At 47.7% G+C, this 16,815-nt stretch overlaps 1 protein-coding gene across 1 annotated transcript in view; it reads right to left on the reverse strand.

The window, feature by feature from the left end:
* Positions 1–202: 202 nt before the first annotated feature.
* Positions 203–16,815, reverse strand: part of ZSWIM5 (zinc finger SWIM-type containing 5) — a 57,117-nt gene continuing 40,504 nt past the window's right edge. The window contains exons 2-14 of the mRNA XM_083157495.1: positions 15,073–15,429; positions 14,843–14,991; positions 14,042–14,192; positions 12,821–12,994; positions 11,558–11,734; positions 10,865–11,011; positions 9,103–9,240; positions 8,615–8,875; positions 6,993–7,128; positions 5,115–5,272; positions 4,659–4,822; positions 4,477–4,558; positions 203–3,633 (exon numbers count right to left, since the gene is read on the reverse strand). Coding sequence (XP_083013621.1) covers positions 2,771–3,633; positions 4,477–4,558; positions 4,659–4,822; positions 5,115–5,272; positions 6,993–7,128; positions 8,615–8,875; positions 9,103–9,240; positions 10,865–11,011; positions 11,558–11,734; positions 12,821–12,994; positions 14,042–14,192; positions 14,843–14,991; positions 15,073–15,429 — 2,957 coding nt within the window. The 3' untranslated portion in view covers positions 203–2,770. The remainder of the gene's footprint in view (positions 3,634–4,476; positions 4,559–4,658; positions 4,823–5,114; positions 5,273–6,992; positions 7,129–8,614; positions 8,876–9,102; positions 9,241–10,864; positions 11,012–11,557; positions 11,735–12,820; positions 12,995–14,041; positions 14,193–14,842; positions 14,992–15,072; positions 15,430–16,815) is intronic.

Here is a 16,815-nt window from a genome sequence, read left to right on the forward strand (position 1 = left end):
GGGGCGCTATATGGCTGCACACTGTCCACTAGGGGCGCTATGACTGCACTGTCCACTAGGGGCGCTATGACTGCACACTGTCCACTAGGGGCGCTATATGACTGCACACTTCATCTTCGCTGCCCACGCAAGCAGTACTGAGTGTTTCAGAGATTAGAGACACGTTTTCTTTTTCAACACACATCAAAAATAAAAAGCTAGATTGTGATCCACAATTTATTCATAAAAAAGCACTGAAATTTTCAACACAATTCTTATAAAATGGTTTCAGCAATACATAAATAGGGTTAATTTTCTTATTAATATTAACAAACATTAAGAGGTTGCACAAATATAACAAAAGAGCATAGAAATTAAACTGGTAGAAATGAGCAGTGATACGTCTTGTGGCAGGGAATACTGGGGGGGGGAGTGCGCGCTTACTGTGGGATGTGTAGAAGCGATACAAAAAGACAGACGTGTGTTAGCAGTCAGCAGCGACAATCCACTATCGCCGCGCAAGGTCTCGCCGGTTCAAAAGCCGACACAAACCCAAAAAATATATATATATAGCTCTATATATGTAGAGGGAAAGTGATTGACAGGTAGCATTAGGCTGATGACGAGGGTGAAAATAAATAAAGGAGGGGACAGAAATTGGTGCGAGGGAGAGTTCACAGGATGTTGTTCATATTGGGCTCATCACCCTGCTACACCATGTTTATTGCTAATCCTCAACGCTGCCCATAACGCAGAACCCACAAACGCCGTAGACCCCCTATTCCTCCTAAATCTGAAACTTTAAATGAAACCATGAGGTTAAAGGGTTTGCAAAATATTATCAGGGGCAATTTCACAGAACTTTATTGCAATATCCACTTTGCAACGGCTTGTGCCACTCTTTATATGAATGAATTGGGGGAGGTGAGGTTATGAATGAGCCCAGATACTTGGCACAGTCTCAATACGTTCTCGTATTACTGGGGTGGGGGGCCCCCCTATTATAGCCAAACCTCATTGCACACTATATGATCCCAAAAACCAGCTCCCTCCTCCCACCTGAGAAAGCACTTAAAGCACCACCCGAGCCAAAGCATTCAAGTATACCGTCGCCCTGCGCAGAAGGACAGAACCATTATAAATAATTAGTACTTTACATCTCGTAATCCACATATATTATCATATTTACAGGTAGATAAATGCTTTGTGTAAAGTGTTCCCTGAGTTTGGATTGCAGTCTGTTCAGCGATGAGGCGGGAGACACTTCTCATCATGGGCAGATAAGGAAACGTTCAAGCAAATGTATAAAGGTCTGCACCCCTTACATTGTAGCGCCAGCTTCCAAATGTTTATTTTTGGACTGTTAATGAGCTGGATGAATGGATCTCAAACATGTGTTCTTGACTAGTGTATATGGATCTGTGAGATGTAACAGTCACTGTGAGAGCCAGCTTGAGGGGGGGTGGGGGGGGGGGAGTCTTGTAACGTATGGTAAACCTGGGTTTAAATATCACTGGCTCGAAGCGTTAACTGAGTAAAGTATTTGTGTGATGGGCCAAGTTACAGTGAAGTCTCAGTGCCCAGTGAGCAAGCCTGCCCCTAGTGGTCATTATAATGCACTGCATCCATACTGGCAACTTCTAAACGCAAGTGCTGTGCCTCTTTTCACCTTATTCCGCATACAAATGCCTGGATACACAATTATGCTGCATTATCTCATTAATAAAATAAACTATCTGTGGGAGGTGTACAAGAAACTCCTACAGTCCCTGAAGCACATTCGAACCTGTGAACTGAACGGAATTTAATCAAGATATCCAATGTTATCTTTAGTTACGTCCTGTTCCTTAATTCTAAAATTTGGTCATTTGAAGAGGTTTTCTGCAATTTGCAGATCAAGGTTGTGAAACTTGCAATGTATTGTGGGAAAAGTTACAGTCTATGCTGTATACTAGCATGGCCTCGGACTGGTAGAACATGCTGGTTTTTTTTTTAGTTATGCCAATAAATGGGTGGCTTAAGCCTACGATATTGGCTCTTTAATACAAGGAATGCCAATAACCCATTACCGAGAGGATTCAAACTGCAAAAAGTGGGCAATTGGCAGCAAATAAGCCATTTTAAGGGGTTTTATTTCCTGTATGCAGAAATCAGCATCTCGATATATGGATGCTTTAGGGAACATTTTTCTAATCTACAAAGGAAACATTACAGCAGTACAATGTTGCTTTTGTGTACGCAGCGTTACACATTCTCTGGCTGGGAAAGGGACTAGTGATGCAGAATCAGAAGCATAGTGAGCATTTAGAACCCTGCGGATCTGTCCGCATTATTGCTTCAAAGCACCTGGGAATGACAAGAATTTTGCACGCAGAGACCCCCTGCAGAATGTTCTGTGTGCACTGCAGCGCTACCTAGTGGAGAGATCGAGAACTTCTCGCATCCAGATAATGCTGGCAATGGCAAACCTTATTAACAGAACTTGTTCTCCCTACTGACAAATTGATACAAGGTCAGCGATGAACTATTCAGATGTTGTGTATGTATATTTCTAACAATAAGACTGAACAAAACTTGGGGTACTTCACTCCTCCCTTTCCACCCTAACAGGTTTCACGTATGAAAGGAAGGCGGTATATTTTGACACGGTGTATCCCGCGGAGAAACAATGAAATGTTTGGCAGGTGTGATGAAAGGATCCTGCTGACACAGTCTTGGTTGGGGCTTTGAGGTATTAGGGCCCGGATATACAAGGAAGCAGACGGCAGCGGGTTCCGACACTGTGTTGCGGTCAGCCGAATCGCTCCCTGACCAACATCATCAGTTTTTTCTTGCCTTTATAGATTTGCTTTAAATTGTCTATAAATTGGGCAAACTGCAGTAAACCGTCCTGGCCGAGAAGAAAGGTTTCCCTGGCTTTGCTAAGGAACTCTATGAACTCGCCATAATGTCGAGGGCTGATGTGTGTGAGGCGTGAATGGGTGGTGTTAATGTAGGCGCCGACGGCTGCGTCAAGCAGTTGGCGCAGAGGCGGTTTGTCTGTTGACATCAGTTTACCGGAGTTCCGCCTTCCAGGAATTCCAGCCAATCCCGGAGCCGTGAGCGTGCATCGTCTAAGGATGTCTGACAATACAGTAGCACAGTGCACACTTTTCACCACCAGAGGCACTAACGCTGCCAATTCATTTTTACCAAGCGAATGGCTGAGAGAACAAGCCCATAGGACATCATTAATGGCATGGTGCGTATCCTGGTTGTACGCCAGGTTGAGGTGGCTCATTGCTAGAGAGCAGAGTTTGAAAGCCCGAAGCGGGTAACCACGGTGCTCCATGTAGCGGGCGATTGTGAAGAGCTGGGAGTAGGTCATGCCCCCTGAAGCAGCATCCACTGCGATTTGATAGGCAGTCTCAAAAGCGGTGTGGTCTTTTTCACATAAGGTAAGAGCAGACAGGGCACAGTTCTGAGGGTCTTTCATGGCACACTGCAAGGCCAAGGTCCGTGCACAGCTGGCCAGCTCCTCCCGCTGTGCGTAATCCAGGTTGAGTCGCAGTACGGTGCTGTGAGACGTGGCTGCGGCGGCGACGATGCTGGTGGCTTCCGTAGGGGTGAAGAGTGTGTACCAGCTCTGCAGGATGCTTACAAGGGCACGGACACCTGGCAAGGTAAAGATGGGAGTGTTCATTACAATGCAGTGTACATACATCTATCTATAATTAATGGATCAGAGAAATTAACAGGCATCGCTAGGACAGTCCAAGTAACAACTCTGACTCTGCTTTATTCTAGGTTATTGAACATGGGTAGGACCCGGATCTTAGATCCTATAGTCCTTTAACACTGAAACTAGGTCCCAGGTTTTGCCAGGTGAACCCATGTTTGCCCTGCATATCACTGCAGATACATAGACAGGTAACCTAGGTCGCACCATTAAAACAGCAGGCTTCATGATCAGTCCAAGAAATAACCCTGGTAACAGCCAGGGTCATTGCCCAGGCAATTTGACTAAGACAGGACCTGGTTCACACTGGTGATATCCCAGGTTTTTCTCTTTGTATGAAAGGTATTATTTTCCCCATGAGATGTCACAACTCCAGATGTAGCCACTGTCATTGTTGTGATTCCTTTGCAGAGGCGTAGGAGCATTGCACCCGGGGATGGCTCCATAGGGATAAATGGCGTGCCTACGCACTCGACCCATTTGCAGGCACAATTGAGGCACCAGCTACGCATTGCGGCAACACCAAGCGTGGTTACATCTGTATGTGTATATACAGGAAATAATTCTCTTATCCCCCTGTATTGAGCAGACGAGAAGTGGACAATGCCCACAAACAGGAGACCCCCCCTTACAGCAGGTAAGGCTTCTCATATTTCCCAGGTGGTCAGCTCAGAGTCACCCGAACAAATAGGGATGACTCCTATACCACTGTTATATCCTAAACTTCAAAACCTATCAACTGCTAATATCACCGCAATGAGGAAGATGCCAACACCTACCAACTTCTGTAGCGCATGTGACCAGCCATCGAACCATCTCCCTGCGTCTCCAGTTCAGGGTGCTCAGCGTCATTCGCATGACCTAGAAGTAACAGGAGTCAGGTGTGAGTCGGGGAGGAAAGGGTTATACATGTGTCGGAGAGCGACTAGTCAGACGGTATTATATACGAGTCGCTTCTCACCTGCAGTCCGAGCTCCAGGGCTACATTGAGCAGAGTGGTGTCAGAACTGTTGTCCGCTGGGGTGGCGATCTTGAAAGCATCCTGCGCCAGCTTGAATATCAGTGATGAGGAATGGATGTTCCGCTGTATGGCTTCCAGCACGGTGCGGAGTCGCAGCATGTCGCCTGTGCGGAGCAGGAGAAAATACAGGGTCAGGGCTCTGCCTTCACTGGCTGGCGAAGGGAAGTGGTTGATCTATGTTCATTTAGATATTTTAGGGTACAATACCCACAAATGAATCCTTCAAGCATGCAATGTGTGTTTATTCAGTGGCTGTGCTCTTCCCCAGCAGGAATCACTTCTAGCGCTGCTTCATTAAGTGGGTACAAGCGACAGGTGACAAAGGTTACTAGATTCTCTCCTTTATGTATAACCCGGGTATGCACAGGATATAGCTGGCAGTTACTATGTCCTCACCTTTGGCAGCGGTCAGCATCGTAGATGCCAGCTCACACTGCTGTGACTCCAAGTGCCCCAGCGTGAACCAACGGGGATAGCGACTGGGTACCACAGAGACGATGTGATGAGGGTGGGATACATCGCCGGATGGGATGCTGCTCTCCAACACCGGAAGTCTAAGACAGGAGACAGGGAGAAGTTACAGATGGGAGAGATGGACAATGAATAGAAAGAAGGTGCAGGTGCACTCTGAGCATTAACATTACTGATGGAGCAATTCTTATTATACATGCTGCAATGTGCTCGGGACTTGTACTAGATCGCATCTATAACTAAAAGCATGCGATGTGCTGCAGCAGCGTGCAGTGCGATCTAGTACAAACAGTACGGGCTGCTCATACATTTTGTGCTGTGCGATGTGATGTGTGCATCGCAGGGGGAAATGCCCCATGTATGGGCACCTTTAGTACTTGTTTAGCCATGAATGCTTGCCCGTATATGCGGTCAAAGTGAACCCTATCAGTGGGTCCCTAACATCCCTAATACGCATACATTGGGGGAAATTTAATAGGATGAGAGATTCAGAGAGAGAGATTTGGGAGGAAATCTCCAGTTTTTCTTAAAGCGCCGATCATTTACACTGCAAAACCAGTTTGATGTTGAAGTGTAAATGATTGCCGCTTTAAAAAAAACCTGGAGATTTCCTCCCAAATCTCTCTTCCTATTAAATTTCACCCACTATATTAATTTATCCAGTGGCCATTGTAAGAAGTATACAGCAATGCAGGATCCTGCACTAATTAAAATCGCATAAGGGTAACGGCAGCTGTTTATAATGTCCACGTGGAAGGAAATCATTCAACTATATTTCTAGACTGAATATGGCTGTGCACCGACGCTTCCCATCCAACCTGACGGAGCTTGAGTGGTGCTGCAAAGAGGAATGGGCGAAACTGCCCAAAGATGGGTGTGCCAAGCTGGTGACATCATATTCATACAGACTTGTGGCTGTGATTGCTGTCAAAGGTGGATCAACAAAGTATTAAGCAAAGGATGTGAAGACTTATGTACATGTGATTTCTTAGTTTTACATTTTTAATACATTTGTAAAAATCTGTGCAGAATTTTGAGGGAAAAAATTAATGTATTCCATTTTGGAATAAGGCTGTAACATAGCAAAACGTGGAAATGGTAAAGTGATGAATAGTCATCATGCATCAATATATAACACGCATATATACTACACAGTCATCCACACATATATATAGATTCACCTACACACACACACACACACACACACACACACCAACTTATACACATGTACACTTATACACACTCACCAATGACATACTCAATGACACATACACTCACCAACTACATACATACTCAATGACACATACACACTCACCAACTACATACATAAAACACACATACACACTCGCCACCATTTATACACATACATAATTACGCACACCTACAACACTGTCCCACACACAATACACATTTATACATTACCTATACATGTCTAAAACAGTCACTTACACACCCACATAGATAACACACATACATCTTACCATACAACACATATACACAATGCAAACATGCCTACAACATTCACACACTCCCCAATATACATTCACCTACATGCAACACATACACTTACATCACATACACACCAATACTCACTGACTTCCACATACATAATCCATACATGCCTAAAACATTTACACACACACACACACACACACACACACACACACACACACACACACACACACACACACAAACACACACACAGAACTTCCACATCAATACTCATTTGGTTCCACCTACGTACACATAACTCCTATACAGAGACCTGGCTACATAGCCACCAATACACAGATGTATACGCACCTCATAGCTCGGAGAGACAGTTTATAGGCCAGGTCTGCGTCATGTGGCAGCAGTGCTGAGAAGAGGTATTTGGCGAAGGTGTGCATGGGTACACTCTCCCGGTGTATGATCTCGCCCAGCCCGCTGAACGGACCTCCTGAAACATAAGACTGTGTGTGAGCAACATTCCCATAATCTATTATAGCAAAATCCTCAGTGCCAGTGCGCGCTACCCTCTGTACAGTATGTTATACCCTGGGCACCTATCACAGCGTCTGCCTGCATCTCGCTCTAATGGAAGCACAATGAGGACATAGCGATCAATAGTTGGCAGTTAGACTATCTGCTACACATAAGATTATGGGGTAGGTGTATGAAGCAGTGATGGCAACCAATCAGCTGCTCTGTATAATTTTATATTATGCAAATGATAGATGTTACTTCAGTGCTGATTGGTTGCCATGGGCCATTTCTCCTCCCTTAGCACTGCTTCATACATCTACCCCCTCAGCTACCAATATAATCCCGGGGATCATCACCATGGACACCACACAGAGATATTGCTGGATGCCACCAAGACCATATTTGGGTCTATAAATGTCACAAGAGCAGTATCTGCCACAGTGCAGGGACACACTTGATCTGGTCACTCCTGTCCAACTGGAGCATGTGTGTGGAACGGATTCCACTAGTGGGCATCTAATGGGGCATATTAGTGTAAGGCAATACAATTGGATGTAAAAGGCTTTAGAAATATATTCAAAAACAAATTTGGTTTTGCATGTATTTCTAAAGCCTTTTACATCCCAAAAGAAACACAGAATATTTGAATATTCACATCAGTCTCTGCCCCGGTGGAGCTTACAATCTATTTCCCTACCACATGTACACACACAGGTATATTTTTAGATAGTGGAAGGGAACACGAGCACCTGGAGGAAGCCCACACAGGCACTGGGAGAATATACTACGCACAGTTAGGGCCATGGTGGGAATGGAACCCATGACCTCAGTGCTGTGAGGCAGTATGCTAACCATTACACCATCAGTACTGCCCCAATAATCTACTTTTATACCTCGTCCTGCATGCACCTGAACCCACAACTGCAGCTCTGCACGGACACCATCAGAAGTCTGCGCAGTGCGACTTACTGTAAGGTGGCCGTACAGTACAGTGCGGTATCGCATACAAGCAATATCTCGCCAACTCATCCGGCAGCTCCTGGGCAGCTGGATCACGCACGATACGTCGTATTGGAATCCGAGGTAAAATCGTGTGCAAAAGGGCCAGATCGTACTAGCGCATTGGGACCTTTAATCACGTGGTTCACTCTGCCGGACATCAGCACAGTATTCTCGTCTTCATCAGAACCACAATGTAGAAGGGATTTCTAAAGAGAACGGCAGGTATGAGATGAAGCACCCGGACGTTCTCACCATACAGCACAGGCTGCGGCTCACAGATTCTCATCACAATAAATATTTGATTCCCTACCAGGGTAGACCTAGGTGTCTATTACTATGGTTAGTATACTGCTGTGTATGGTTACATTGTCAGCAATAGGCAACAATAAGAGGTGGTGAACTGGGACATGTAGCGTTAGAACACAATGCTGTCGCCCCAGCAGATGGCGCTATCTCACCTTCCAGCAGCAGGATGCACTGTTTGCGCAGAGTCTGGACAAGAACAGCGTCCAGCTCCAGCTCCTGGAGGCGGGCGATGATCTGCTCCTCGTTGCGACACACTTTGTCCTGTGCGTACAACCCTTCTGGCATTAGCCGCTGCTGCCCCATTCCCATCAGCGCCACCTCTAGTGCCAGGGAAAGGTAGGATTCCCCGCTTTCCAGGGAGCCACTTAACACGCACACGTGCTGGTAGTTTGGGTGCTGAGGCTCGCTGGTTTCTGTAAGGGCGAGATAAGGAACACATGTAGTACAATGTACAGAATGTAACCAAACTAAACTTTTCTACACTGTACCTCCAACCCCCCCACCCTCCCCACACATATGTAGCTAATAGACTGAGTACCACCACTGGGATTACCTCCAGCCAATCAGAACTGTGTGATTGCTAAGAGCAATCGCCACCTGGTGGCTTATTGCTGCAGGGGACAGTATTGTGACCACCTACCTGTCCCTTCCATGGCATTCTCCTCATCCACTCGGCACGCCTCTGTCAGAGTGGTAAATAAACAGCCAATCGGGTCCAGGGGGTGGCCCACCCATCCCTCCAGGTTGGTGATTGTGGTTGTATTTCTTTGAATCAACTCTGTAAAAAAATTAAGAAAATTACACTACCAGTAAAGGAATCAGTGATACATACAAGGCAAACCCTGGAGGCAGATCACAGCCTGAGCCTAACATTCCTGCTCCTGCCACATGCAGCTGCATTGTGTCACATGCTTGCACAAGGCCTATCTCACCCCAGTGCTGCATACTAGCTCCTGGCCAACCCCACTACATGCCACAGACCTGTCAATCCCATCTCCCCCAGCTAGCTCCAAGCCCATCTCCCCCAGTGCTGCAGGCTAGCTCCAAGCCCATCTTCCCCCAGTGCTGCAGGCTAGCTCCAAGCCCATCTCCCCAGTGCTGCAGGCTAGCTCCAAGCCCATCTCCCCCATTGCTGCAGGCTAGCTCCAAGCCCATCTCCCCCAGTGCTGCCGGCTAGCTCCAAGCCCATCTCCCCCAGTGCTGCAGGCTAGCTCCAAGCCCATCTCCCCATTGCTGCAGGCTAGCTCCAAGCCAATCTCTCCCAGTGCTGCAGGCTAGCTCCAGGCCCATCTCTCCCAGCGCTGCAGGCTAGCTCCTCGCCAACCCCACTACATGCCGCAGACTTGTCAATCCCATCTCCCCCAGTGCTGCAGTCTAGCTCCAAGCCCATCTCCCCCATTGCTGCAGGCTAGCTCCAAGCCAATCTCTCCCAGTGCTGCAGGCTAGCTCCAGGCCCATCTCTCCCAGCGCTGCAGGCTAGCTCCAAGCCCATCTCTCCCAGTGCTGCAGGCTAGCTCCAAGCCCATCTCCCCCAGTGCTGCAGGCTAGCTCCAAGCCCATCTCCCCCAGTGCTGCAGGCTAGCTCCAGGCCCATCTCTCCCAGTGCTGCAGGCTAGCTCCAGGCCCATCTCCCCTAGTGCTGTAGGCTAGATCCAGGTCCATCTCCCCCAGTGCTGCAGGCTAGCTCCAGGCCCATCTCCCCCCAGTGCTTCAGGCTAGCTCCAGGCCCATCTCCCCCCAGTGCTGCAGGTTAGCTCCTGACCAACCCCACTACATGCCGCAGACTTGACAATCCCATCTCCCCCAGCTAGCTCTAGGCCCATCTCCACCCAGTGCTGCAGGCTAGCTCCAGGCCCATCTCTCCCAGTGCTGCAGGCTAGCTCCAGGCCCATCTCACCCAGTGCTGTAGGCTAGATCCAGGTCCATCTCTCTCAGTGCTGTAGGCTAGCTCCAGGCCCATCTCTCCCAGTGCTGCAGGCTAGCTCCAGGCCCATCTCCCCCAGTGCTGCAGGCTAGCTCCAGGCCCATCTCCCCCAGTGCTGCAGGCTAGCTCCACGCCCATCTCCACCCAGTGCTGCAGACTAGCTCCAGGCCCATCTCCCCCAGTGCTGCAGGCTAGCTCCAGGCCCATCTCCCCCAGTGCTGCAGGCTAGCTCCAGGCCCATCTCCCCCCAGTGCTGCAGGCCCGCTCCAGGCCCATCTCCCATTGGGGCAGATGTATGAAGCCTTAACAAGAGATAAATGCAAGGGCCACAGCCTGCCATGTTACAGGCTGTGTTTGAAAAACGTCAGTAAGCAGGTGATTGGCTGGACGTTTATCTCTCTTTATCACCCTTGCATTTATCTCTTGTTAAGGCTTCATACATCTGCCCCATTGTCACATACTTAGGAGCAGACATTACCTTTTTTCTGCTGCTTGTAGATTTCCAGCTGCCTTTGTTGCTGTAATCGGAGGGTGCTTATAATGGCAACGGCCAAGCGTAAAGCTTCTTTGGGGTAACCATGAGATCGTAGAGCATCCACCCTTGCACATGCCGTGGGAACATGTTCTAAAGCATAAAAAAAAAAATGGTAACCGGTTATACAGAGAGCAATGACTCGAAAAGTCTCGTGTTTCTCTGTCCCCTTGTACGGACTAAGCCCTGATCTGTGTAACCCGTTCTAAGCCTTAACCTCTTGCATGTGTCCCTTCACAACAGGTTTTCTTCCTCCTGGCCTCAGGTTTAGCACTCCCATGAAGCCCCAGCTCTCTGCCCCTCCTTGCTGGACAGCCTTTAAACAAAACCTACCTGCCACCAATGCACCCGACGCACTGGTTCATAATCACTCCCAAATGCATGCTGGGAACTTTCATAACCGCAGGCACACCACTGGCCTACACTCTTCTTACCATGCCACCCTCCCACTTACTATACTTGCTAAATCCCTGTTGTTAGAGGGTTCTCAATATAATTATATGAAATGTAAATCTGACATGTTACAGTCCATCTACATTATGCAGGTTACCGACGAGATCCGACAACACAGGTTCTAGTTTCCCAGCAGGAACGGCTTACTAGGAGTTAAACCTCTCGTTGCCTGTTCCAAGCACTCACCTAGCCACAGGGGCTGACCCTGCGAGTTGAAGATCAGGCTCTCTCCATCTCTCTGGCAGGAGGGAGACAGGTAGAAGTCGCTGCTGATTATTCTCTGCAAGTGGCTGTCCTGCCAGTGTAAATCACAGCCTTCGATGGCGCGGGTGAAAACAGTTCTCCGAGGACGTACTAAGGAGTCTATAGATAAAAGGAGACACATTTACTTAACTGTACACTTCTGCTCACCGCGGAAATATTACACCCTCAAGGGTGACTTTCTGAGATCTAAGGTCCCTTTTTCTTAATGCTCGAGCAGTGGAAGCAGATGCGCAGGTCCCACTGCTACGGAGATGGGACTTATTTCTTGTGTCTCAATCCATTCAAGGACCACCACCTTCTGACAAGCTTACATTTCCATATTACTCAATGACCAATCCTAGGGAAGTATATCAGGTGGTAATCATGAATAGGAGGAAGACTGTATGGTGCCCATCCCTGTAATATGCTCCCATCCTCGGCATTCTCTTACAGAACATGAACACGTATTGTCTGAGTGGAAGAGCTACACAGACAGAAACTCTACAGGGAGGTAAATACAAGGCTTTAATCAACCTCCTGTCCTCCTTGTAATAGCATAGCATGCGGGGCAATCAGGACAAGAGCACCTACAGGAGCCGCAGACATTGATTTGTGCTGATGATCTGGAGGAGGCATGGATTGCTCAGGTCACAGAGACGCTCTCAGATAAATTCTCTGCAGGTTTATTGAGCGGGTGCGAGGGATGGTGAACATTGACCGAAAGCATTGGGTGGTCATTACGGAACAGATGCATGCTGTTGGCTTAATCCAGGTCAACTATCTTGCCTGGGTGATGCCTTGCACAATATTTACTTCCCTGCTTGTAGGAAAATTATCAGCGGCTAGTTAAAAGTCCATCAAAATGATGCCTGAGTCCCTATCTGCTCCTACCTCTCTGTCTTCACAGCTCCCTCTCTCCATATCCAGCAATCTTAGAACAGATCATTTTGCTCTCACTTTCTGTTAAGGAGTAATTTGGTCAGTCGAGTGGCCTCTAGTGGTCAGTGGAGGTACTTCACGTATAGATGAATTATGGGGTCAGACATTGTGTGGACCAATACTTAGGAGAATGCAGCCTATCGATTCTTTAGGGCCCAGACTATTGGTGCAGTCAGGAACATGGTGATTGGCAGGTGATGGAGCCAACCAGAAAGCTGATGTCATAATATAGAAGACGTACATGTACTGGCATGGCTGTGTACTTACCATGACCATTGCTTTGTGGAAGGGCGTTGGTGATATTGGGGAGGTCGTTGCCGTAGTTTCCATCCTCCAGCGGGCACACATCCATATCGTTCCACTTTCTTAGCTGTCGGAGCCAGCAGGCCTTTTCCTCGGGTTTGCAGTGAGGGTTCAGCACGATACATACCCACAATGCCCCTAGAGAGATCGCCAAACACACCAATTACAGCATTTCCAAAATAATCGTTTTCAAAATCATGAAATAAAAAGGCAATTTAACAATGATTCATCTGGAGCATAACAGACATTGAGTTATGCAACTCTCAACCAAGGGTGGTAGGGAGGCCTGATGGCACTAACTCAGCACAGGCGATGGTATTAGTGCAGTGGTTCTCAACCTTGGTCCTCAGGTCCCCCCCCCCCCAACAGTTCACGTTTTCAAGGTCTCCACGCAGAATCACAAGTGAAGTCATTTGCCCCCCCCCCCCCCCCCCCCTGTGGATCTTTTAAAATGTGTCAGTAATCAGTGCACCTGCTGGGTGACCTGTAAAACGTGAACTGTTGGGGGGGTCCTGAGGACCGAAGTTGAGAACCACTGTATTAGTGCATATAATTACTATATTAAACAACGATACAGTAATCGATCCAGAGAATTTATCTATGTTTCTATTTATGTTTCTAATTATTTGGGGCATCCCAGATGGCGTAATGGTTAGCATTACTGCCTCACAGCGCTGAGGTCATGGGTTTGATCCCCACCATGGCTCTAACTGTGCGGAGTTTGTATATTCTCCCTGTGCTTGCGTGGGTTTCCTCCGGGTACTCCGGTTTCCTCCCACAATCCAAAAATATACTGGAAGGTCAATTGGCTTCCAACAAAAAATAACCCTAGAATGTCTGTGTGTGCGTGTGGTAGGGGATATAGATTGTAAGCTCCACTGGGGCAGGGACTGATGTGAATGTTAAACTATACTCTGTGTGTGCTTTATAAGAAACTGTTAAATAAATATTTATCTGATTGACAATAAGGGATCAGCAAAGAATTCCCATCAATGTGGTTAGATTGCCAGCTGCCTTGCTAGGGGAGGCAAGGGGATGTCTTCCTCTGGATCAACAAATTTAGAATACATACAAAGGTACAGCCCCAGTGGCCATGTAACTGTAACCACTGCCACACTCCCAAACCCATCACAGCTCATTAACAATGGCTACCCCGGACTAGCGTCACTGCAACCACACACGTACCGAGCTCGTCCCAGAGCTGCCTGCACTTATCCGTCATGCCGGTTCCCTGTTGCCTCCAGAGAGCCAGCCTCGGGTCTGCCATGAACTGCTCTGTAATCAGGGTCAGCATTCGGGCGCCGTTAGAGTCTCTCATCCTCAGCATCTCTCTCACCTGGACGGGACAGGAGACACAATGTAACAGCCACTAATGACCGGGACCTTTCAGTACCGACACAATGCAGGACGGGAAGATTACAGAACTTTGGATCAATTCTTAAAAAAGCAGATTTAATGTCAGATATGATTATTTATTAAAGTGATTCCAGAAAGCCGCCTTCTCCAAAGCCAGCTGGCATCGGCATGGAAACGGTAGTGACCAGGTCAAGATGTGGCACACTGTGGCATTGCATCATATGTTTAATTCTGTCCAATGCCCCTATAGGTGTGTTAGGTTTGTATGTTTTCTCTGCATTTGAGTGGGTGTCCTCCGGGTACTCCATTTTTCGCTCACAAATATAATGGGGAATATTGAAATATCTGCAGATCAGTCCATTCTGTACTATAAAGGAGTTCAGGAAGTGAGATGTGCACAGTATAATTGCTTCCCCTTATTCACTTCCTGGGACTAGAATAGAATGGTATTCTTTTCCTTTAGACACCAGCAATCAGTGACCTGCACACACATGTGGCTGATGCCACAACATCCTTAGCTTGCATACAATGACCTGTACAAAACCCAGAAATGCACTCTGTAGGAAGTGTACATGATCTCTGGCCTTTGCTACAATTGCACCATATGGGCTGCACTAATAAAGGTAATACCTTGGCAAACATGGAGTTCAGCTGCTTCCCAGAGCTGTAATATCCTCCCTGAGACAGGAAGAGCTTCACCTGCTCCCTGACCTGTTCCTCGTCCAAATGCCAACAGTTCTCATCATTGATGCTCGCTCCGGCTGTGGGGTCGGGGGCACCTGAAAGGAGAGAGAGAAGCTCAGACTGAAGAAATGGGGGCTCACAGGACACGTCGAGGAACCGTAATGTAAACTCCTTACCATGCACTTGGTTGATTTCCGAATTGGAGGACAGGATCTCGTCAGCCAGCTTTTGCGCGGTGGGAAGCACTTCTGTGTGGTGGGCCGTGATCAGGTACTGGACGAACTTTTGCAGCTGATCTCTGTTCATTTGGAAGAGTGTCTCTGAGATGGGAAGACGCAGTTTGACCTGGTCTGGCTTGCGGATGCGGTAGAGCGAGAGGGCCACTACGTGAGCGCAGTAGAAAATGTCCCTGTTGCCGCAACCACAGGTCACGGAGGTGATCTTGCAACGGTCAAAACTGATGGCTACTTTGTAGGTGGCTTCTGGTTCAGACGGCGTAGCCGGCTCGGTCACTGTGCCGCTCAGATGGAAACCTGGACAAGGGGAGACAATAGGAGTTTTTTTAATCTCTCTCGAGGATGTGTTCAGTGGATGCACATGTCACGCCTAGATATTAGATCATCATAAACCAGCTAGAATACAGATTAACCGTTCAGCTGATGTATACGCCGACTAGTGATGCTCTGTAATATTGCCCAACTTCTACATGATATCCAGAGAGTGGAAGAGGATCTGACAATACATTGTATAGAATCCATTCATAGTGGGAAAGTTGCTACATGATAGATCGGTTGTGTCTAGACCCACTTCTGTTTTTGACCAGGATGTGACATTAGGTGAGGGCGGAAGTTGTTAGATGCCCTCACAGCGTTTGTTTTTTTATTATATCTGTAATTTAGGTAGGTGTAGCTGGATTGAACCCTCGCGGGCTAGCTTTGCTCTCCACCGATTTATATTCCCAGGTATACAGGGACCAAGTGTATGATGGGAAAAGTCAAAAAAACAAAAGTGGTTCTAGCCACAACCATGATAGATCCCTGATACAGGTGGCAGCTGCATACCCACAGAAACAATGGAATAAGTCACGTCACGTTTCAGATAAATAAAAGGTGATCGTGGCCAACGGCCCACACAGCAGGGTAAATGCATCCAGGGCTATATAATATAACAGCGGACCTGGACAAATATCTTGGGGAATCCAAAAGGAAATTGTGCGGGGTTGGAAGTGTTTGTCTGAAAGCCTTTGCTGAGCTGAATGGAGGTGGAACCAATCTACCATACTGGTGGCAATGTCAGGCCCAATATCACAGTGCTGTGCCCCTAAACCAGCCTACTGCCTGATCAGCCAATGGCAGTGCACAAGCTCATTACTGGTGATGTAACAATCATGGAAGAGACCTAGCGGACTGTTGTTCAGTGCACTGAACCATATAATTTGGGCGTAGCCAAACCAAGCGCCAATCCAATCATTTGGAACAGGCAATAGGGATCGGATAAATATTGACGTCCCTGTTGCTGGCAGCATGAGACGGATTCCTTTCTGTCCCAGGTTAGATGCTATCCGGCCAGACTGCTGCATCATTAGATGAAGCCTTATATAGGAAATGCAAGTTGCAGAATGCACACAATATTCAGCTGATATACAGGAGGGGGTCATTCTACAGAACATTCCAGGCCCAGGCGAATCAGTGGGGCAGCCCCGGAACGGGGGACAGTAATGTTTATATGGCGCCTCCAGTCATTGCAGCCGATTTGGAGTTTGTGAGTGACGGGGTGAGTGAACCAGCTGCAGTGGTGAATGAGGAGCTTACAAGGGTTATGTTTAGAAGCTGCCTCGGGGCCTAACATTGCCACAATCTTCCATCCACATCTCCTCAATGTATACATAGGCCTCCAGGACGCTGATGTTGGCCATCAGC

The sequence above is a fragment of the Crinia signifera genome, chromosome 8 (assembly GCF_055691185.1).
Source record: "Crinia signifera chromosome 8, ASM5569118v1, whole genome shotgun sequence".
Classification (NCBI taxonomy): Eukaryota; Metazoa; Chordata; class Amphibia; order Anura; family Myobatrachidae; genus Crinia; species Crinia signifera.